The 23,818-nt window shown below is 37.3% G+C and overlaps 1 protein-coding gene across 1 annotated transcript in view; it reads right to left on the minus strand.

The window, feature by feature from the left end:
* The window catches only part of SPATA17 (spermatogenesis associated 17), a gene marked incomplete at both ends in the record, with an annotated part of 93,912 nt that overhangs the window by 5,080 nt on the left and 65,014 nt on the right, over positions 1-23,818 (minus strand). Inside the window, 1 exon segment of the mRNA XM_082481644.1 lies at positions 14,663-14,798. Within this exon segment, the coding sequence (XP_082337770.1) occupies positions 14,663-14,798 (136 nt within the window).

The following is a 23,818-nucleotide window of genomic DNA, read 5'->3' on the forward strand; positions in this document are numbered from 1 at the left end:
GGAGGAGAATAAGGAGAGACCATCTATCTCCTCCTTCGACTCTCTACTACCGCTATCAATCTAAACCCTCTAAATTTTGTTCTTTTGGGTAAGTGCAATGAAAAAACCTGTGCTTGCACGAAGGCTTTATGAGCTTCTCCATATTGTGGATTGACACAGACATGGTCGAACTGACCTAAAATTTTATGATCTTTTTTTTTTATTTATTTATTTTTTTTTCCATTCTAGTTTATGGTTCTTCTTGACAAGCTTGAGGACTCTGTGTGAGGTCTAACTCATTCCCTAATTACCAAACATCATCATCAACAACAATAAAACTCTTTGATTTAAAAAGACTGGGTGACTATGGTAGAAGGCAATTTTCTACTTGTTTTAATGACTTCATAAGTGCAAGTCTTACCCTTTGAATCAACTTGTTATTAGATCTTAAAATAAAATGATATTGTATAGCCATCATAAAAGACAACTTTATAACCTTCGGTGTTACACTTACATCAGGCAAATTTTTTTCTACTTGTTAGTTTTAGTCTTTTATTGACATTATGATAATGTGTTGCAAAAAAATATCGGGAAATTATGTTCACAGTAGGAAATCCAAGAACGCTATTTTAATATCCTATCTTCCAAACAAAAAGAGAAAACATTAATTGCTATTTAATTTATGTAACAAAACATTTCATTATTATTACACTTAAACTTTCACGGAGATTTATAACTATCACTGACTCTTACACATTTCATCTTTTGGAATTATAAATGAGGAAGCCAAATTCAAACAGTGCTTGCTAGAAATTACAAAAGACTTCTAATTATGGTTCATGAGTTTGAAAAAACACTGATCTGACAATCACATAGGCTTAGATACTTTCTGCATGACGTGTCCAGTACCAGCAGCACAGCAGTGTGTGCTCCTCTGTGACAGCCTAACATAGAAACGACAACTCTATTCCTCCCTTTCTCTAGTATTCCGAGAAGAAAGTATCCTGCTACTAATCTGTGCTCACTCAAGTTTGCTTTCTTAGCTCAGCAGCTCAGCTGCGGTACTTTGTGCTTTGGAGATAACTGGCTAACACAAGTCAAACTCCAAAACTTCTTGTCCTCATCTGTGCAAGGTAGGAGAGGACATGTTCCAGCCTTGAAAAGAGCCTACTTCTGCTCCTGTGTGGTTAGAAGCAGCTGGGACAAAGGAACAAAAGCATATCCCACTGTACCCTTCCATTGCTGCACAAATTAAGCTATGACATGACAGAAAGTAATGATGCTTTTGAGAATGCGTTTGAGCCATTGCACAAGGAAAGCACAAATATTTGTGAATGAAAAGCATATTTTGCAATAGATATGTTTATTAAGGGTTACAAATGCATTAACACATACAGTGCTTTCTTACAAGCAAAGGCACGTTATCTGTTGGATTTGCTGGAAGTTTTGTGTAAGGAAGGACAAAGGAAAAAAGGGGAAGAACTTGGTCCAGTGAATTACTTCTTCTCATAAATGTGGCCTCTCTAAAATTAACCTGGCATCTGAAACTAGCCTGTCCTTTTTGTCGTGTGCAATACATCCAGCAATGAAGATCTGTGGTCCAAATCTCCATTTGTTACATTTACTTAGTACCCTGCAGTTGTTGTGGTTGCCCAAGGGTAAGGAAGGGTGGAATTCCCAGCTGTACCCTCTATGTTCATTCATTCCATTTACTGATGATCTGCAAGCCAGACACTGTCTGGTCCTTCCTCCCAAACGTGTACTAGCTTTACAATGCTTTAAAAAGAAATATGTTCTCCTTTATAAATAATAATTTATTTTATAATAAATTATAAGATAATGAATTTATTTATGTGCATAAAGCTAACCTACTGGAGAAGAATAAATCACCTTTATGTAGACACTTTTAAGGTACTTTTAGACCTCTTCAGAGCCAGTATCAATATTAAAAGTACAGTTTGCCACACAGAAAGTTCCGGTGCATGCTGTACCATACGTTAGTCAATGTTACGAGACATCATCACCCAAATTCTGTTCTGAATGTCTGTATTTGAACCAAAACTGCCAAAGATAATATTCTACTTTTTCAAGCAATGTAGCCTTTTTTTACAAGTAAATTGAATTAAGAAACCAATGTGAATTTCTCTGCAAGCTATTTCATACTTGGATACCCTTGAACTTTACTGAATCTGGGCTAAAAAACAAATGTGCATTTGAAATAGTTCAGTAGGTATTCAGAATCCCAAGAGGTGTTTATTTGCTATTGTCACGCAAGTGTCTGCTTCTTGCAGGGTATTTTACCAAAATATTTTTGAAGAGGGGAGTAGATGTTTGTCTTAATTTATTTAAGATGTATAAATAACATTGTCAAGTATGAAAACACACTGATGAGTAATACATAACCTTTTATGAAGTTATTAAATCTGAAGTGGAACTATGCCTAACGCTACTTTCCTGTGTACAGAAAAATACAGAGTCTTAAAAGCATCTGATGAAAAAGTAAAGGACACATTTTTGTCATAGTATTATCATAGTATTTTATCATAGTATTATCATAGCTTGTATTTTTAAACCGACTCCTCCGTGTCCTGTCCATCACAAACTCTGCTAGCAACAGGACTTGTATTAGAAAATAATGCACTTAGGGATAAGTATCTTGACCTGTGCCATTTATAAGCTGTCCCTTTCGTTCTCTAATCTGTTCAACCCCAACATTCTCTATCCAGCTGAAAATCAGCCAGTGCCAAGTGTCGACTGCCAAGCCAAACTCAGAACCACTTTTAACCTGCTGGACTAAAGCCAGAAAATGTTTAACCTGCCAAGATCAAGTTGCAACTATCTCTAACTTGCCAAAATCATGCCACTAGGCATTAAGGAGGAAAAATTCTGAGTTGAAATAATCAAGTGAGAATACATTTTATCTTATCGGGTTAAGTTGTATCTGTTTGAAAAAAAAAAAAAGTTGTAATCATTGAAAATCAATTAAAAAAAAGCACATTGATTGCACTGCATTTAGCATATGCGGCAAAAACAGTACTCCAGTTAGATTTCATCTGGTTTGGCATTGTTCTGGATGATGCTTTCCAATCCGATTGCTTTCTGTGATGAAATGACTAGATATGCAAATCAAAGGACAACAGTGGATGCTGCCTAGCTGAGCTTTAGCAAGGCTTTCAACACAACATCTCAGAGAGTCCTTTTAATCAAGTTGGTAAATTATAGTCTAGATGAGCAGACTAATAGATGTAATAACGTCTGGAGTATCAGGTTCAAAGCGTAGCAACGAATGGTTTGTACTCTGTCTGGAACCTGGGCACAAATGTATTTCCTCTTGGGACCTATCTTGTCTAGCATCTTCGTCAGTGACCCGGAGGTGGAGATGGAACATACCCTCGTCAAGTTCATGGACAACACCAAACTAATGGGTGCCATTGATACACTTGAGGGTTATCATTCAGAGTGATGTAGGCAGGCTAGAGGAACGGCCTGACAGAACCTCACAAAATACAGCATGGACAAACGCACCTGATACAGACTAACCTCAGGAGCAAAGCAGGCTGGAGGCTGACAGGCTGGGTAGCAGCTCTGCAGAAGAGGTCCTGGTGGGCACCTAGCTAAACATGAGGCAGCAGCGTGCCCTAGCAGTGAGGCAAGCTAAAGAGAAAAACAGCTCTCCTGTCCTGTAAATATAAGCTAGCTTCAGAAGAGACCAAAGTGATCAAACAGGAACAGACCTTTCTCATTTTGCAGGCAGCTTACTTTGGACACTAGCTAACACTAGGAAAAAACACTCATCTCCTGTGCAGTGCTCACAAATGTTCTCACCAATAAAGCTGGAACAATAGCTCTTAGGCTAACACCTACTGCTACTTTTTTGTGTCTGCATTTATTCATATGAAACACAAAGATGATACGTTATCATGGGGTTTTTTTAATTTTTCAGTGGCACTTTTTTTCTTGTCTAAACCCACCAGTTCTTTGGTACGCTCCAGGAATAGCATCAGCAACACTGATTACTCACTCAGGTGCCAGGGATTTGTTTTGGCATTGACATGAATCTAGTTCTATCAAACTGCTGCCGATTAGGAAACTTCAGGGACAGGAATGGTCGATATTTATAGCCAAGCATTATTTCAGATTCAACAGTGTTCAGAAAAATTAAGAGGATTACACATATTAGCACAAGATTAAAAACCAGATTGTTGAACACTTCAAAAACTAAAATCATGCTATCTTGGTTCTGATATGAATACACGTTAGATATACTAAATGTAACAACTTGTGCAAACATATAATATAGTAGTGCATAAGCAAAAGTTTATTTCATTTTTCAGCTGGATAACTTCCAAACTAAATTCTACACTCCCTTGTCCATGCTGAGGGAAGAATTTACCCTTAGACTTTAACATCTATGCCTTTAATATCTATGCAGAACTTTCAATGTATAGCCGAGTACTGTTATATCTTATAAATGAACAGGAACTAGGAGTTTTTACAATGTTTTATATGCTAATTTATTCATTGACAGTGTAGTAGCAATATAAGCTATACTGTAAAGTTTCCCATACTTCTCTGAGGACTTTGGATTTGACCTGAAGTGTGGAAATTCTTTAAATAGCAAGGCATTTTGGTCTTCCTCCTGCCAAAGGCTTGGGCAACTGCAAAAACTACAAATCATGCCAAACTCTTTGAGTGATATATGCAGGACCACAATCCACTAGGAAATAAGCTAAGACGAACTCATTCATTTCATTTAGGTCCTTCATTGGGATTTGAACCATCCAGCCCACAAACCATGTCTCATGAGATTGCAGTATACATCCAGCCCACCGTAATAATGATTCATATACATATATGTGTATATGCTTTATTGCTACCTTTAGCTGGATTAAAAGCAATATATCACATTTTATATTTCTGCTTCTTTTATTAGCTTTCTAGCATTTGATCAGCTGATAGAGGCGATAATGAAATGTTTTTTTATAAACTGGAGTTTGTAAGTCCTGTCCTGAGAATGTAATATTTCAAAAAATAGCCTAAGCTTTGGGGAAAAAACCAATTACAGAAACAGCATTAAAAATGCCAAGCACTGGGCAGAGGCAATTCTGGATCAGTTTAAAAAAGTGATTGATGAAACTCTAATCTGAGCTGAAGGAACAGTTTCACGACAAGCTGTGACCATTCCACACACTTCATTAGCTGCCATAATTAGCCTGGTGTTTCAATTTGTTAGAACTGGTGGGGACAATTTTACTCAGAATGCAAACATCAAAAAACAGGGTGCCTCAGACTTCAGAAGAGGCTGATGAGAAGCTTTTCTAGTCTCTGTTAACTAAAAGATTAATTACAGTTGATGGGAGGCTGTACTCTGATTGTCACTCTGTCTATGTGCATTACTTTTAGCATTAGAAGAAAGACATGGTTGACACTACACTGCTCAATCAAGCAGCTTTGCATTAGTGTACAAAGTCTGTTAATATGTAACGTTTTTATTGTTTCTCTTTCTTCCCCCCCCCCCCCCCCCCCCCCCCAGGTTTGGGACTTTCATACCTAGCAAGTTATACTTTAAAAGAGGAGGGTATTCAGTTGCTAATGATAAGCGCTTACCGCTCACTCATGCTGTCATTCCTTCGTACAACTACAAGTGAGAGATCCAAACACATCTCTAAGCTGCTGGCTGGGAATATTATTAGTTCCTGTTAGCACAGTCAAAATGTAAATTCCTCCTCAAATAGTCTCATTATGGAAAACAAAAACAATACAGTTGTGAAACAGACACTGTGTGCATCAAAGCCTTTATATCTTATCCCCTTCACTTTAGGTGCTATTACCTCTGTACATTAATTCAAAGCTTTAAGGTTATTTGAATGGAAGTGAAGTCTGAATTTGAAGTGCAAAGGTTATCCCTGAATAATTCCATAACTCTTATTCTAGAATATTAACACATAGTAATACACCTACTTGTAAATAACTCCTTCTGTGGATATGCCTTTCAGTTTCCCTACATATTTTATGCTGAGATCGACAAAAACTGTAAGAGAATAAAGAATATAGTTTATCTCTATCATGGTGGAACGTCCTTTTAACCTGAGTTTATAAAGGGCATGTTGAAACCCGCTCCTCATTGCATTAAATGAATAAACACTGAGGTGTATTCCAAACGGGATATCATACTACTGTTTAAAATGGAGCAAACTAGTCCTAAGCTGATTCATAACAAATTTTAAAGAAAGAAGCAGTAGCTACTTACCTCAAACCATTAAAGCAGCAAGCAGTCTGTACTACTTATAGTCTCTTATTCACCCCAATGTAAGTGCACAAAGCTATCTTTTACTGTGATTTGTCCTATTCAAGGAATGTAGATTACTCTAAAATCTAAAAATCTCATTTTACCGCACTGAAGTCCTACTGCTCTAAGAATAATCTACTCTTGCTCTCTGGAGCGATCATTAAAGCAACAAAAACTTGTAGTCTTTTGCTCAGCTTGAGCATACACCTGATATAACCTCTTAGAACCCATCCAGAAGAGCTACCTGTATTGACAACACTAAAAATTATACAACTACTCAATCATAATGGGTCAGTGTGACAAAATACGTCATTCAGGCATCATTTTAAGATGCAACATTCTGTAGCCCTAAGTGTATCTGTTGCAAGAATTCACTAGCATATGTACTTCTGATCTTGGACTTCAATTTGCAAACTCACCAGCAACGCGCATTTAAAGATCAGCTTAAAAACAGTGTCTATTTTTCCATGAAAATGGGTAATGCCATTTTTCCTAGAACTTTCTTGCTAAATAGCATTTATCTACATATTGATTATATTGTTATGGGCCAGATCCTTATCTGATGCAAATTAGCCTAGCTCCACAGATATATCTTGTTTATGCTAGGTGCTGAGGATCAGTTCTCATACCTGGATTTTTCAAGTTACATGGACCATGCAATTCTTAGACAATTGTGAAAAGCTTTCTGTTACTTTCATTTCAACTCTATTTAACCAGCCCAAACAGGGTCTAGGTGAGTATTATCAAATAATAAGTAGCTTGCTTTTGTAGATATGTTCCATGAAGAATTTTAAGTGACTTCAAAACATAGCCTTTTGAATCCAATATCGTGGCAGATTGAATCGAGTTCAAACATTGTTTGGCAGATATATAAATAAATCTACTTAATTCCAAGAATGCTGAACAGTCCATCCAAACCCATCATCAAAAGGCAAGGCCAAGCACTTCCCAGTTTAGTGTGAGGGTTTTCAGTTCCAACAAACAAAATAATATCCAAGCAGTGAAAACCTAAAAACAATGTAAACAAACCAAATTTGGTGTAACTTCAAACTCTACCGTTTCCAGCTCAACTGATTTTTTTTTTCCCCATTAAAAGCTCTGCCACAAGTTACTGTAATGTACTCTAAGAATGTACTGAAGGAATTGGTCAATATACTCTATTTCTAAATTGTTTCTGAATAAACAAGAGGCTTTAAAATGTTTAGGCAATGTGTACAATGGGAATTATTTAGAAAGTTAAAACATACATATATGTCCCTCAAAGAAATACTGGCTAAAGTCAGCTCTTACTAAAAAGATTTTCTTTTATGCTGCTAACATACAAGTTACATTATTAAATGAGGAAGGTAGGCAAAGCAAGACATTTATCATCCAACAGACAAATGACACAGGATTGCTAGTTAGACAGTATAATAAGTACCATCTAATTTTCTCTTTCGAATCAATTTATTCTTCAAAGCCTTGGATCATCATCAAGGGACTGCATTTTCCCGTTGAGAAATTACAGAACTGAAAATCAGGTTTTATAAAATATTCAACTAGTTGCCGGCAAACCCTTACAAATAACCACTAGAATGGATTTGATTAGAAGAGTGGTGACAGTATCTTTTCTTATGCAAATAACTGAACGGTTTGACGCTTCTCAGTCACTACTTTGTAGTATTCCCTCAAAATCAGACCCTGCAACTCATCAGTAACCTTCACCAGAAAGTTTTTCCAGCTTTTCTTTTCAGACTTCCAGTTATCCACAGATTCTTTTCTGCATTTAGTTAAACAGCAGCCAGGGATACATTTTCTACATTTTAATTTGCTTCACAGTGTTTACCTTACTTCTACACTTAAGAAAATAATGTGAAAGATCACTGATAGTTAATAATCATTTGCATTACATATATCAAGAGTAGCATTTTTCGAAGGCAGCCCAGCAGTGGTGACCTTAAGGATCTTCTCAAAGGAAACAATCAAGAACTTTTCCAATCACAGCTCTGAAAGTGGTCTTCATAACAAAGTGTATTTCCGTAAATATGACACAGTCATTCAGTAAAGAATCTGGAAAAAAACATTATGTCAACTATCAAAAGTTGAAACTGTCGTTTGCTTTCCCAGAAGACTGAATGAGTGCATGTTATAATGAGAGATATTTCATTCTAGTCCTGTGAATGAGAGGTGATATCTGGTGTTCCCACTGTTGGATTTGACATACTCTTGCCTTTAACATATTTGCTTCTGAACGGTACATTATGACATGTACTAAAAGAAAGCAAAAAATTCAGAAGTACAAGCTGCAAAAAAGTGACCTTAAGCCATTTTTTGTTACCCAGTTTCAGAGACCACTTGCTTATTAAGCTGGTCTGTGATATTAAATTGTGCGACATCGCTCGTTTGTACTACCTAACCAGTTGGCCAAACACCTGAGCTCCAAGGAGCTCGCAGTTCTGAAGAGTAATGCTGCTGTGGGAATCACCCTATACGGAGGTAAGGAATTGCTCAAGCTTATTTTCACATGAAGATACAGCAACGTTCTGAGAGCAGAAAATATATTCTACAGGGTACAACAGATAGACTTTCTATCAATAGTATAGGATAGGACGTATTGTTGTAAGACCAGATGCTTGGGTTGAAATTATTTTGTTTGGCACAGGACTCAGGGTAGGAAGAAAAGTGACAGAAAGCAGCCTTATCATCTTGGAAAGAAACAGTTGATAACTCAAACTAAGGGTCCATTTGGGGCATCTGAATAGCTACATCAAGTCATGCCAGCAGTAATAATCATACAGGTGCTATGTCATTGGCCAGGGATTGCTGGAGTGCAACACACTTTGGCAACAACCCTTATTATCCCAGACATGGCTCATGAGGAAACCAGTAGTGTAACAAGCAAACTCTTACAGATCATCCAGTAATTCCCCTACAATAGAGTCACTTCTGGCTGCCACATTATGTCAGCTCTGCATTGCCTAGAAAAAACACATTGCAGTTGAATTGGGGAACTAAGAATATGATGTTCAAAATACATGCTAGCTCTTCTTATTTTATATTAGTAACTTCTGTCACAAAGCACACTAGCAAACATGGCCTTAAAAGTTTTAGAACATGTAATAAGGCTGATAATACAGATGCACATCAGCTAATATCATACTGTATATAGAAAATATCCTTGTGTATTCTTTTCATTTTAATTAGGAAAAAAACCAAAACAAGCAAATTCCTTTAAAAAAGTGTCATGGAGTCACAACCTAAGATAGGTATAGTGTATGTGTAAACTTTTTCTATCTCAAGTCCAGTCTCTGCAAGGTTAGGAAAAATAGAGTTGAAATTTAAATAAATTTCAGTACAGTCAGGGATGGAAAATCATGAGTGTTCCAAACAATTCTGCCACATAATCACGGAATCACGGAATTTTCAGAGTTGGAAGGTACGCCTAGACATCATCTAGTCCAACTCCCCTGCCAAAGCAGGATTGCCCAGAGCACATTACTCAGGACTGCATCCAGGCGGGTCTTGAAAATCTCCAGAGAAGGGGACTCCACAACCTCCCTGGGCAGCCTGTGCCAGTGCTCTGTCACCCTCACCGTAAAGAAGTGTTTCCGTGTATTTGAACGGAACTTCCTGTGTTCTAACTTGTGCCTGTTACCCCTCGTCCTGTCACTGGGAACCATTGAAAAGAGCCTGGCTCCATCCTCCTTCAACCCACCCTTTAGATACTTGTACGCCATAATAAGGTCTCCCCTCAGCCTTCTCTTCTCCAGGCTAAAGAGTCCCAGCTCTCTCAGCCTTTCCTCATAAGGGAGATGCTCCAAGCCCTTAATCATCTTAGTTGCTCTTCGCTGAACTGTCTCCAGCCATTCCCTGCTGCTCTTGAACTGGGGAGCTCAGACCTGGACACAGTATTCCAGTTGTGGCCTCACCAGTGCAGAGTAGAGGGGGAGAATGACACCATCCACTAGACACATGATTGTTGTGAGTATATTGTTGGTCCTACAAGAGATGAAACTAATTTTCAAGTAGAACAAATCACTTCCCCCCCCCCCCCCGCTCTGTTTTTCGGCTCACAGGAATACTATATAAAGATAAATTTGCTGTAGAACCACAGGACACAATGGTCTCAGAAGAATGTGGAAGAAAATGAGTTGGCCATGGCCATCTAGAAGAGTCACACTCACTTTCTAAGGCACTGAGATTTTCAGGCCATATTACGTTCTCCTTGTGGACCTCTTCCCACATATCTGGAACTTAGGGCCCTACCTGACAATGTGATTCCACTTGGACCATAATGTGAGCAACCATGAAACCCACAGAGGCTACTGAACTTTCAGAGGCAGCAGACTATATACAAAAAGGATTAATTCCTTGGACACACAGGGGGTTAAGTCCAAACTTAGTGAAGTCATGTGAGAGGAATTATGCAGTTGAGACATTCAGAGATTTGACACTTACAATCTTCTTTACGGTTAAAAGCAAGTAATAGATCAAGATTTTTTTTTCCATTGTCTGTTATCCCAGATAGGAAGTTTCTGCCAGTTCTTGGACAAAGAACCAAATTTACATCAGTATAAATCAATGAGAGTCTGTACTTTGCATTGTACTTGTGTCATAACATTCTTTCTATAAACTCTGGCGTAAAGTACATAAACACCAGTGTGTCTGTCTGTTATATAGTCATGATTCAATTAAATACTTCCGCAACTTCATATAACATCAGTTGAAGGCAATCACAGCCCAACAAAATCGACTGAAGCTGTTGATTGTACCTTTATCCACGCTGGCTGAATTTGATCCTGTAATTCTCCGCCTCTGGTGACAAAGATGGAAGTGATATAATTTATACAAGGAACAACTATTGCCTGCTCTAATGGCTGCACAATAGTGTGAAAATGCCAGTAGTGTTGACTACAGCCCAATTTCTACTGTTCCAGAAATCGAATGGTGTTGGTGGCGAATTACAAAGGTAATTTTTCCTAGCCAAGGCAAGGCCACGACAGTCAGAAATATTTGAACTTGATATTTGATTAATGCTGGCAGTACTCTATAAGTGATTTCCACTCGACAATGTCTAATTATTTAATTATTTCACATTATTAATGGAATGAAACAATTCAAAACAAACAGCTAGAATGACTGTTTTGCAAGAAGCTCATAATCATCAATTCATACATGTAGAAATCTTCCTAAAATTATATTAAGCTGGCCTGTTGAACTTGAAAGGCATATTTTATCCCAATCAATGCATAAAAGTAAAATTATCCATAACTAAGGCATGTTTCTCTGCTGTACAGTTCAGCTGTAATGATCCCCACACACTGCACTTGCACATCAATTATGATAATCATAATCACGGTCGTTAAGCTGAATGTTCATTATTATCAGGATGCTGGTGACAGCAGATTCAATCATCGGGTGCAATGGGCAGGCAGTCACAGTCCCACCCAAGTTTCTGCAGACAGCGTTGTGCCACATTAAATCTATGATGTGTTCCACATCCCACTCCATTCCAAAAGCTGTAGACGGTAAAGGTCAACTTTATGTTCTGTGCAATATGCTTAGGTTCTCTAAATTAATTCTTTGCAGTACTGGGTATTTTTATGCTTTGTAGATAATAAAATTCTGTTTAGGGCCAAAATGCCTGTGCAAATAATGAAACAGTGATGCAGTCGTACTGTAATTCACCTATAATAAGGCATCAGAGGAAAGAATCTATCAGGAAGGAACATTTTGAAGTGTCACTTCCTGAATTTTGCAAATAAGAAAACATTAAATGCTGTCATTAAAGTCCGTTTTCTAAAATGCCTATACAAACTAATTCCAATGCCGATTAAAGGCTATAAGCTATCATTTCTGCCTCAGTAAATACAAACATACGTGAGTGTTTTGACAACTGAAAGATTACAGTTAGTGTATTTGATCCTTTGACTGTCCAGCTACATTGGAACCTGTCATTGTAGATTAATTTCATAGCGACTGGTAATTTTTTTTTATATTGATATTTCTCACTAATTCTATCAAAGGCATTCCAAGGTATTTCAACATACAATATTAAACTTAAAATATGCAAGCATTTTTATAGTGGTTTACAACTGGGTAAACTAACTAGATTCAGGTTCACTAGAGATATAGTATTCCCATTTCTTGTTTATTTTTAATGAAAATTAGAATACAACGGTTTTTCCCTTAACTCAAACTTCTTTGAAATGTAAACAGAATGAGACAAAAAAAATTCAGATTATAACTAGATGAAAAGAAGAACGATTAACTTTTCCTCACATATCTATGGTAATCATTATGTTTAGAGGAAGTCTATGCTAATACTTTTTCATTTTCCAGAAGAAATATAACAAGGCAACGTTTTTCATTGTTGCTCATTTTACTTCTAAAGTAATTAGATAATTTACATATTGATCTTTTTGTGACTTGAATTAAAATGCATACTAATAAACACATGAAAACCTCGGGAAAATACAACTAGGACATGCTCATGAATGAACACGGGGAAACATTTTTTATATGTAGTTTAAAAAAAGCCAGCCAATATCAAATAATACCTCAGCTGCTCAGAAGGGTCACTGATCCACTGACCACTGAACTGAGTCCTTGGAAGAACTTATGCACTAGTTTGTCTTAACAGCAGTGATAAGAGAAACTTTATTGTCAGAAGCTGAATATACCTCATGGCAGCTAGTCAGGGTGTAAAGGAAGTTGCATCCGCAAAAAATATCATCTCATGGGAAATTCAAAGGAGGCTTCTGTTTAGCAGACAAACTGTTAAGCAAAAATCTGATTTTTTTTTTTTTTTTGGTAATATTTTGATACACACCCATTAGCCTCGTGATTCATTAGAACAGGATAATTTTGTTCATAGCGCTGATATATACGAAGTTTTAATACAGTTTAGAAGTAAGAAAGGGACAGAGAGTTCTTTCAAATTTAACAGTTATGAAAGTATGACCTCACACGTGCCTATAGGACCTTTTCCATTAAAATGTAGTGAGGAGGTGGAGGTTTTGTTTTTTTTTTTTTCCCTGATAGTAATGACCCATTAAAGCAGCAGGTAGGTCATAAATAGCTCTTTTCTCCTCTTATCTCTCTGTTTGGGTAAGCGGCTCCTAATTGAAGCTTCATATTGATTTAGAATTGGGGTTGGAAGGCTGTATGTCATGTTGGGTTAATGTATACAGCTATTCACCTCCAGAGATTTAGGTTGAAATGTATCCAAGACCCCAAGTAAAGTGAGTTTAGTTGTTTCAGTTAAGCCCATAATTTATATAACATTATATATGTGATACAATATACAATGTAAGTATCTTTACATTGTTTGATATCATCATCTGAGCCTGATCAAGAAATGCTAAGGACCGGAAAAGGAAGAGTTTTTACAGGACAAGTACCACCAATAAGACTTTTAGATCTTTTTTTATATGTCATACTTACGCTGTGTGACTTCAGCCAGTCATATCCTCCATTCATCGCTTTTAAAAGAAATTCAGATCTTTTTGTTTTAAGGCTGATCTTTGTGCCTTTATTTGCAATGAGATTTAATTATTGTGTGTTAAAATACCAAACTTCAACCTCATTTTTAAAACTTAAAGCTGTGAGAAGCAATTCTTTTAAAAAATATTACTTCTCAAACTAAGATTCCTTGGAACTTGTTATATATTTACAACGGTTAAGTTACTTATGGGAAAATAAGTAATTGTATCTTACAAAATTGCTGAGGTTGAAAGAGGCCTTTTGAGATCATCTAGTCCAACTCCTCTGCTCAGCTAGACCAAGCCACCCAGGACCATGTCCAGCTGGGTTCTGAATACCTCCAAGGATGGAGACTCCACAAACTCTTGGGCAACCTGCGGCAGTGCTCTGTCACCCTCACAGTAAAAAAAGTAGTTCTCATGTTCAGATGGAATTCCGTGCATTTCAGTTTGTGTCCATTGCCTCTTGTCTTGTTACGGGAAACTACCGAGTCTGAGAGGAGGCTGGCTCTCTGTTCTTCATTCCCTCCTATCAGGTGTTTATAAACATTGATAAAATATCCCCTGAGCCTTCCCTTCTCCAGACTGAAGGGTTCCAGCACTCTTTACCAAATCCATTATCCTTCTTGTACTGGGAAATTTTAACGTGATTATGGTACCTAATACAAATAGAGGTAATGCAAACACGACACAAACTCATGTTAGAACATATTCTGAGGAAAATTACCTCTTGCAGCACTCCAAAGCCAGAAATACAAGAGATGCTCCTAACAAAGCAGGTAGTTTAATGAGACTACCTTAAATTAAAAATGGCTCTTCACTAATTTTTAGAGTTTTACAAAGAATGTAAGCACTAAAGTATATTTTTTTGGTTTTAATCAGGTTTTGCCATAATTTTCTGAAGGTTTATCTTAATGTGCAAGTGACTTACCTTGTTTGCTACCCACTTCTGAGGCTGTACTTCTCGGAATTGTTTAGTTCCATAAATTTCTTGGCCATATTTGCCTGACCTATGAATTGATGGGTCATACTTCTCATTTTTATGATATGAAGAAAATGGCAGAAACCTGAAATTCAAAGATATTTAAAAATCAGTTATGCTTTACTCTAAATGCCACAGGGTTGATAAATGGCAATGCTACAGGAGGTAACACGGGCCCATGTTCCTGCTGTTTTCCACTACCTTCTTAATGTTCCTCCTCAGTATCTCAAAACAATTACTGCAATTTCTCCTGTAGCTGCTTTTAAATTACATTTTGGGCAAAGAGATACAGAGTTTCAACAGGATAAAATGAAGACTTTCTGTAGAAAGATATAACCTGCATTACTAGATTATTACATTGTCTGTATCTGCACTAACAACTGGTGTGCTGTGAGGAGAGAATGAGCAGGGTCCAATTTGCTGGAATCCACACGTTAATACCTCGAGTCCTAGCAGGCGGTGCAGTGGGTGCCAGCTGTGAGTGGCAGGCAGGCGCCGTGCACAAGTAACGAGCTGATTTCTGGAGAACTTGCATCTATTTTGCAAGTCACGCGGGCCCCCAACACATAACCTCAACCTGATTGTTACATCAGGACAGCAACATTTCAAGCAAGGCAGCAGTGTAAGCATAAATCAGGGCAAACTCGCAGCAGAATCCTCTCTGTCCCTTAAACTAGGTATGCATCCTTTCATATCTGTTAACCAAAGCTAAATAAACCATATTCTCATTTAGCAGAACAGAAACGTATATAAATAGTACTGGTGACTTCCACGTATTGGCAGAACACAAAGCAAAGAAATTATTTCTTCTGAATTCACTAATTGTGTACTTTATGCTCAAGTTATAATTATGTCCTAATTAGCTATCTTTTGGAGCCGGATTCTTTCCCCTTTGGTCATACTGATGGGGGCCTCCCTGCTTACACAGTGCCACTGAACAGTGAAGCTCCAGCTACCTGCTTTGGGTATGGATGAGATTTTTAGATGGATGTCCTTAACTCTCATGGACAACTACAGGTTATCTGGGCAAGTTCCGCAGCAAACTGTACGGAGGTAGGTTAAAGATATCTTTTATATAAAGGATCTGAAAAAGACCCTACAAAGGTGTCTTAGGTCCATCTATTTCAGTTTGTAAGAGGGTTATGACAGCAAACAGGTACATTTTAATATAAAGTAAAATCTTGTTAATTAAGCCTATCATTGCTGGTATTCTTAAAAAAAAATGCAGTCTTAATTCTACAAGTGCAGGAAAAAATATTATACAGTAAAATTAGAAATATATGCTTCAGAAGTATAAAACATCACTTTAACTGCCATGACTACAGGTGTAGTTAATTAAAACCTTTTCTGAGTTAAAAGCTTTTTAGATTCCGGAGTCCCTATAAGACTTAGACAGTCAAACAAACTTTTGATAAAGTTGGGGATTAAAATACCTTTCTTTGTCTCTCAGTTGATACAGACTTAGAAAATTATTTATTTGGACTAACTGATCCATTAGCAACTGTTTAAATGTCCGGGTTTTTAAATTACGTGCTTTCTTCCCACTTAATAAAAAGAAACTATTTTAGAATTTTGCCAGCTATATCAATTTATTCTATAAAGTACCACAAAGAAACGTCATGTAAAGTTAGCAAAAGAAAAACACTGAGTTAGCAGACTTTTAAATTATACAAAGCTATAGTAGCATGTGTATACCCATGGGAAAGGACACTCTCACATAAGACAGATTATGGTACTTGTAATGCTAATTTGCACATGGGATGGACATCACACACACAAAAAAATTAATGTGGCCCCAGTGTCCCAGAGAATACATCGAAGGTGCTGTGAGCCGGCTGCTCCACTTGCAGTTTTTATCACTTCTGAATTGCATTTTAATAGTACATTTTTCTTTTGTTCAGACACAAAAGAAAATTGGCTTTCTCAGGGGACTGGATAACTGAGAAGACAAGGCTAGCAGTTTAGGGATTTGCCCATATATGCATAGAATTTAGTCGAGGCACAGCATTCATAATTCAATATGAATACTATGTCTGTAAAATTTATACACAAAGTGGCAAAAAATAGTTCTTGAGGAAAGTAGAAGATAAAGTAAATTATTATAGTTTTCCCTATAAGATTTCCTACATAGAGGTTTTGATTTTACTGTAGATCAGTTACACTGTCTTTTTGGCTAACCAATAATCAGAGTAACCTATGTTATACCACGATTCCAAACAAAAAACCACCACACATATGTTTTAACACTAAGGTACAACTAACACTATATTCTACATGTAGTTTAGCATATATGATCTTCTGCATTCCACTGCATGTCTCCTCTAAGACCATTAACTGGAGTATGTGCCATACAGCCTGAAATGTACGCCTATGGCTGAGGAAAAAAAATAAATATATATATAACTAGGAATTTTTGAGGAAGAAGATTGAACAATAACAAATATTAACATTTAAATGAAAGAACTTTAAAAATATTTGTCCTGGTTTGAGCACAATGTAATAGGTTTAATAGCATAAAGTTGTCTAAAGCATAAAGTTTCTTTTTTTCTTCTGTCTATAGTTCTGATGTCAGAGCCAAGTGGGCAGATCCTTATAGTGATAACGATCTAATTACAAGAAAGGATCATATGCTTGCAAATTTAATGCCTGTTTAAAGCAAGTAAGAATTTTCATTACTCTACGTAAATAAGTAATTAAAAAGAACATTAAAACATTTTTTTGTGTTAAGTAGGGTAACCAAATTAATGGGAGTCATACAAAAGTCATTAAACCCCCACAACCAATAATAATAGTAAAAAGCAATAGCACTGCAAAACACTTCAGTAATGGTATTGTGTTCTGGAGCTCTATATATACACCTGACACAGCTTTTCCTCAAATTAATGACAGTATGTGCTCTGAATGTGACAGAAGAGAGTGATGGAAGGAGAAGAAAATTAAATCCAGACAGTGGTATGATGCCATTATCAACTGCACAAGTTTAGACTTCAATTTTTTTCCCCCACAAAAAGCTCACTCACAGGATTCTTACATCTGGGTTTCAGCTTTTCCTTGTGATTTAAGTGTAAATTCAGAAAATCTTAAAGGTTTTCAGTAAATATGATGGAGACAGAAGTAGCAGGATCAAAGAAGAATTAAATTCCATATCAATGTTATATCTTGCCATAAAACATAATCAGTATAAGCTGAGCCTTTCCAAAAGCGGATTATTTTATTGGAGGTGAACTTTCCCTAAAGAAATAAAGTTTAAAAATGAAAAATTATTTCATTCCACCCACCACAAAGGCTTGAATGAGAGATATGCCAAAGAATACATTCAAGATGGGGGAAAGATTTGGAACCAAAAAATGGGAAACTATCTCAGGTTCTACAAATAGCAGTATTACACATACAGAAGCCAGGGGAGGACCAGGACCAAAGCTGGCAGTGTCACAGGTAATGAAGGCCAGCTGCGCTGCTGCCAGGACCACACTGTGTCGAACCTAATTAGTGTAAAAAGACCTAGAAGCCTCAACTTAGTAGCCTGTCCTGGACCAGACAGCCGCTGGTGGCATGTATTTAAGTGTCAAAAGATACCCTAATATTTGTTGTTAACAAAAATAAAAATAGCACTCTCCCTTCACTCATCCTACCCTGTACCTCCCTGCTACTACTAATTCCTTCTTTCTAATCCTTCTTTTCCCAACTTTTCTAGCCCTTCGTGACCTTCTTTCCCTAATTCCTCACCTACCATCTCTGCCCTCCGTTCTGTCTCTTTGATTGTAATATCTCTCGCTATTGCAACAGGAGATGGAAGAGGCCTTTTAGGCACTGACGACTTTCCATTTGGATCAACCAAGACGATAGAAGCAGCAGTAGGTATTGGGCTCTGGTGGCTATGGCAATGTGAGAAGACAGAGGGTAGCATAAATAGGAAGGAGGATTTGTCAGGTCCATCATTTACTGCTGGGCGGCAGCATCCCAATGCTATATGGTACTTGCCGACAGGACACAGTTCAGAGGCATTCACTTTTTCCTGAATTTAAGTGGCAGCAAAAAACCAGAGTGGTCCTTCAGCACGTTCTCTGGACCTGCCTAAGAGGCAAAATCCCAGGAGTCTAGCGGTTCAAGCACGTAATCCTGACACCAGAAACGCTTCAAACTTTACCCAGGCACCTGAGAAAGAACTGGCAGTAGCTGTACTGCCAGATTGCCGTACGGACTGCACAATAAGAAATATTTAAACCAAAGGAATGTTCTGCTTACATGATTTTTCAAACTTTCATAGTATTTGTATGTACTGCACATTTTTGTAATTTATTAGTAAGAACACTACCAAAATGTTAACTTTACATGTGCGATAGTGTTGCTAATTTTTTATCTAAAGTGGTTCTATTCAATAGCAATTCAATTCCTTGTTGTTTTTTATCTAAGTCAAATAAAACAATTTTATCCCACTTTGAAGACCATGAACAGTTAGCTCCAAACAAACTATGGTTCTCTATCAGGAAGCTGCAAATCTTTTGTCTTTTATTTTCTTTAAATAAAATATTAAATTAATTTTAAGCTTTCAAATTTGGATTATACCTGAAGTAATTTCTTCATCAAACCCAACAGTGTCTATCTTTTCACTTGGGAACAAAGGAGGAAGCACAATCATTTTCCGTATCAGAACAACTGCAGCAGGGCAGCCGTTATTTAGTTCATAATGAGTGCATATTAAAATCAAAGTGTTATTCACAAAATTAAAGACAGAATATTTCACTTAATATATCTAGTCGGGTTCCCTTTAGCGTAGTATTTTTGCCATAAGAAAGTTATTTTGGGTGCCTTATTACAAAAATTTTCTACAGTAATATACTAAGTACATACTTTTTCAATAAACTATCAGTCACTTTTATCCTAACATCAGTAAATCTAGGAAACCTCTGGCTGTTTTTGTTTAACCCCTGTCTGTGATAATGAAAACTGGCAAGGAAAAGCATAGTCTACTTCACGTAGGAAGTAAAAGAGATCTCGTCTGCAGCAAATTCCGGAACTTCTTAATTATACAGACTTATTATCTGCATCCCCAGTGTTACAAAGTACCAGAACTTCATTAGAAAAATTAAGATGGAAAAACGAAGGCGCTACTTTGTAAATTTCCAGTGGAAATTAGCTGGAAGAAGCAGAGGAATACTGGATCAAAAGAGGGTAATCATGCTTAACTGTGCCCTAGAGCACCCGCATGTATAATACGATTTGCACAGTAACTACCTCTCCTATTACTGCTTGTTTGGAGTATTCTGTGTTAATGGGGTTAGCTAATTTAGTATTTTAACTTAAAAAGACTCTGCTGATTAATAAATGTTGCACACTGTGCTAGTAATTAAAATAAATGGAAGAGTTACAAATAGAAGTTGAATTGTTAAGAAAACATTATCTGAAAATATATGATAATCCCTGTTTATCATAATACAATAACAGTCCAGAAAATATGCAAATTGCTGAAGTTGCACAGCATATGAAAAACTAAGTATAATTTGAAAAAAGTTTTCAGATGTGTTATATTTGTATGACAAAATGCAGTAGCCATTTTTACTGCAGCTAAGTCAGAAATACAGTGAATGATCTTACAAATGTAGAAACTGAGATTTTAAAATCTTAAAGCGACTTGCTTTTTTGCACTTTACTACCATTAATACCACGCAGCTCATAGCACTGCACTGATGCTCTCCCAGTATAGAGCTTATTGAGGTCATAACCTTCTCCGAAAGCGTACCTCTGGCGCACAGCGCTGTGTAGCAGAAGCACCTCAGCTGGTTCTAAAGGGAAGCATGATCTTGCCGAGTATAAGCCCCTGCGGAGCTTGATGCTGCGATGCTCGCACAGCGTGTGAGAGGCAGGGTGTGCAAACATTGCTGCACACAAGCGAACCAGCGTGTTCAGGACGAGCTTGGCTATCTCCAGTACAGCACCGAGCACGGACATCGCCAAAAGCCGAGATGCTTTGCCTGATGCCACACCAAAAGACTACAATAAATGGGGAAACTTCAGCCTTACACTATGGCTGGTTTACCCCTTGTCTATCACCACACCACAACTCATCCTGATATATGTTGACTTTATAAAGATGTTTAATAGTATACTTTGAAACATGAGGCATATTACGTGACACAGATTTCCGCAAAGTTAAGGAAAATAATTTACAGTTTTGTCCTCTGGAAAATTAGGCCGGCATGCAGCTGCGTGCAACTGAGTAAAGAACTTTTCACGCTTAGTGATCTAAATCCGTTAGATCCAGCACTTGGTGCTTCAAACTAGACACTAGTTTATTAAGTGGCCATCCCAAAGGAGTCCAATTGTCATTCCTATCCAAGCAGAGGGGGAAATCACTTCCTTTGTATGAAAAATAGCACAATAAAGCAGTAACAGCTTCAATTATATGAGAAAAAGGAATCATTCTTATTAGGCTAGATTACCCAGTTGGTCTTTCGTTACAAAATAGGAAATTCCAGTGGTTGCTTTATGCACAACGTTCTCTCTTGCTTTCATTTGTTCTGCTTCCACCTGCCTCAAACTCTCCCACAGTTTTTCAATTACTTCTGCATTTTATCAGAAGCAAAAACTTTCTCAGAACTTGAAATACTTAGAGAAAATATATTACTGCTTTAAAGATGGCCGATAATCAGTGGTGATTGGGAATTCTGAATGTGGTTGGAAATTGCAGGTATACACTGACTATTTTTCTATCTTAAGAGGTATCACACAACATTCACTCTGGAAATATACAGATCAAGGATTCAGTTTGTTATTTTATGCAAACACAAGGTTTCTCAACAAATGCCACATGCTTCTACTGCACATTCTCTCCTTATTTTCTAAAATAGAAGAATAATCAGCACAGGAAGCACTACCAGGAAGAAATACAGTCCCAAAGTACACAATTACATAGAAAGAGACAGAAATTTGTCAATTCATAATAGACATTGCTGAGAAAAAACTACTGTAGAATCTGAGTAACCCTTTGCTGACTCCTCCCTGGAGACCACCATCCCACACAGCAGCTGCAGCATTACTCATGAGCGTTAGTCCTGTTGATGACCTGCGACTGTGTCGTCACCTTTTCAAGGTTACGCACGTGACCCGTGCATGGCTGGTTGAATATGAAGCGCGATTGGAATGATCACAGCCTGAAAATATATAATACACTATGCATTTAGCGTGTATGAAGCTGAGAATCATTGGTGTCAGGGCATCGCTTCTGTGCATTAGGACAAGAGGAAACGGGTTCAAGTTATGTCAGGGCAGGTTTAGATTGGATATTAGGAAGCATTTTTTCACTGAAAGGGTTATTAAACATTGGAATAGGCTGCCCAGGGAGGTGGTGGTTTCGCCATCCCTGGAGGTGTTTAAGAAAAGGGTAGATGAGGTGCTTAGGGACATAGTTTAGAAGTGGTGGTGTTTTTATCAGGGTAGGTTAACGGTTGGACTTGATGATCTTAAAGGTCCCTTCCAACCTCACTAATTCTATGATTCTATTAAGGATGCACCAAATGCTTCCTTACTCATAAGGTAAATATAGACCCCTTATCAATTAATATCCGTCAAAGTTGGAAAGTCCAAATTTAAACTGTACAAGAGCAAAACTTCACAATTCACTCACTGAAGAGTCAGTGAAATATTTATTACAAGATCTGACCTTCTGAAACTGTGAACACAGTGATGACTGGGATAAACTTCATCAAAGAAAGACTGGGCAATATAGTCATGGCTGTAAATGAAAGATATCATCCATCCTCACATGGAATGCATCAGTCAAAACTTATACTTTGAAAAGGACACTTTCAGTGAGAGCAAGAACATTAGTTATTACCCAGTGTTTCATTTAGGTGGTTGGTTTTTTTTTTCTTTCTTTCTTTAAATTGCACCAGCAGAAGCTAGAATTAAAAATAAGAAAAAAATGGCCCAGATTTAAGCCGAGATGTGAAAGTTAAGCTGCTTCCCCCTCACCCCAATAAATGGAAGAACACTGAGACGAATAGAAAACTGAAGTACATTTTTAATTGTGACTTAACTCAGTTACATTTCTGATATAAGAAGAATAAAGAGTACTATATCACATTTTTGGCACCAAATATAAAAAGAAAAACATGCCCTAAAAGTGGCAAAGTAGCCAAACCAAGAAATTTTTTTTCTCTCAAAACTGTTTTTGAGTGGAATTTCCATTTAAAGTCTCTGTTAATATTAAATCAGGGAAAGTGTGAAGAAAATGGTCCAACAAGAAACGCATAAAAGCCAAACCATGCAAGTGCAATTGATTCTGGCATTCTTAAGTCCCAGTGCTGAAGTTGACACATGGCACCATGGAACTGATAGAAAAGCTTAAAACAGATCAAAGATAGCAAAGCATCATGTCCCAGTGAATCAGTGGATGACAGGCTGCTCATGAGGAAAAATGATTCCTTTCTGTCCTGAATTCTGGTACTGAAGTGTCAAAGGATTGCCCAGAGCAGTGAATTCAAGGAAAAAGTTGACAAAACGTCCTTTTTTTTTGTTGTTGTTAACTATAAATCCAGAGCAGGTGACTTAACAGGCTTTTATTATGATTGGACAAGAGAGTTCCATATTGATAAGAAAAGAATTGGAAATATTTTGGCAATAGCCTTAAATCTTTTGGGATGGGTTATGTGTGTATTTGGGATTGAATGGAAAAGAACTGGTCTGTCTGACAGTCTTACAGATGTTATGGCTTAGGAACCCAAACTGCTTCAAAGATGATTACAGTTTTTGCATCATGTTCTAACATGTGCAACATACGCTCCGTTCCCTTCCAAGTGAGCTTTGGTAGTCTACTGGGAGAGAAAGCAAGTCTCACTGGCATGCAACACCATTTTTTCCTCCCATAGTCTGTAAGCTCCCTGAATAAGAAGACTGAAACAGTATTTTTTCCGTGGCAAGGTGCGTGTGGCAAAACAGAACTCACATTTGTTTTCTTATTTCCCATTAAACCCATCTGTTGCATCATATATTATTATTACAAGTTCTTCTATAGATTCTTAGATATGGATGGCACATGTCACACGATTACAAGATAGGGTCTCTGCCCTCAACAGTTTATAATCTAAGGACACAGAATTTAGAAGT

The sequence above is a fragment of the Vanellus vanellus genome (genome assembly GCF_965231255.1).
Source record: "Vanellus vanellus genome assembly, chromosome: 3".
NCBI lineage: Eukaryota > Metazoa > Chordata > Aves > Charadriiformes > Charadriidae > Vanellus > Vanellus vanellus.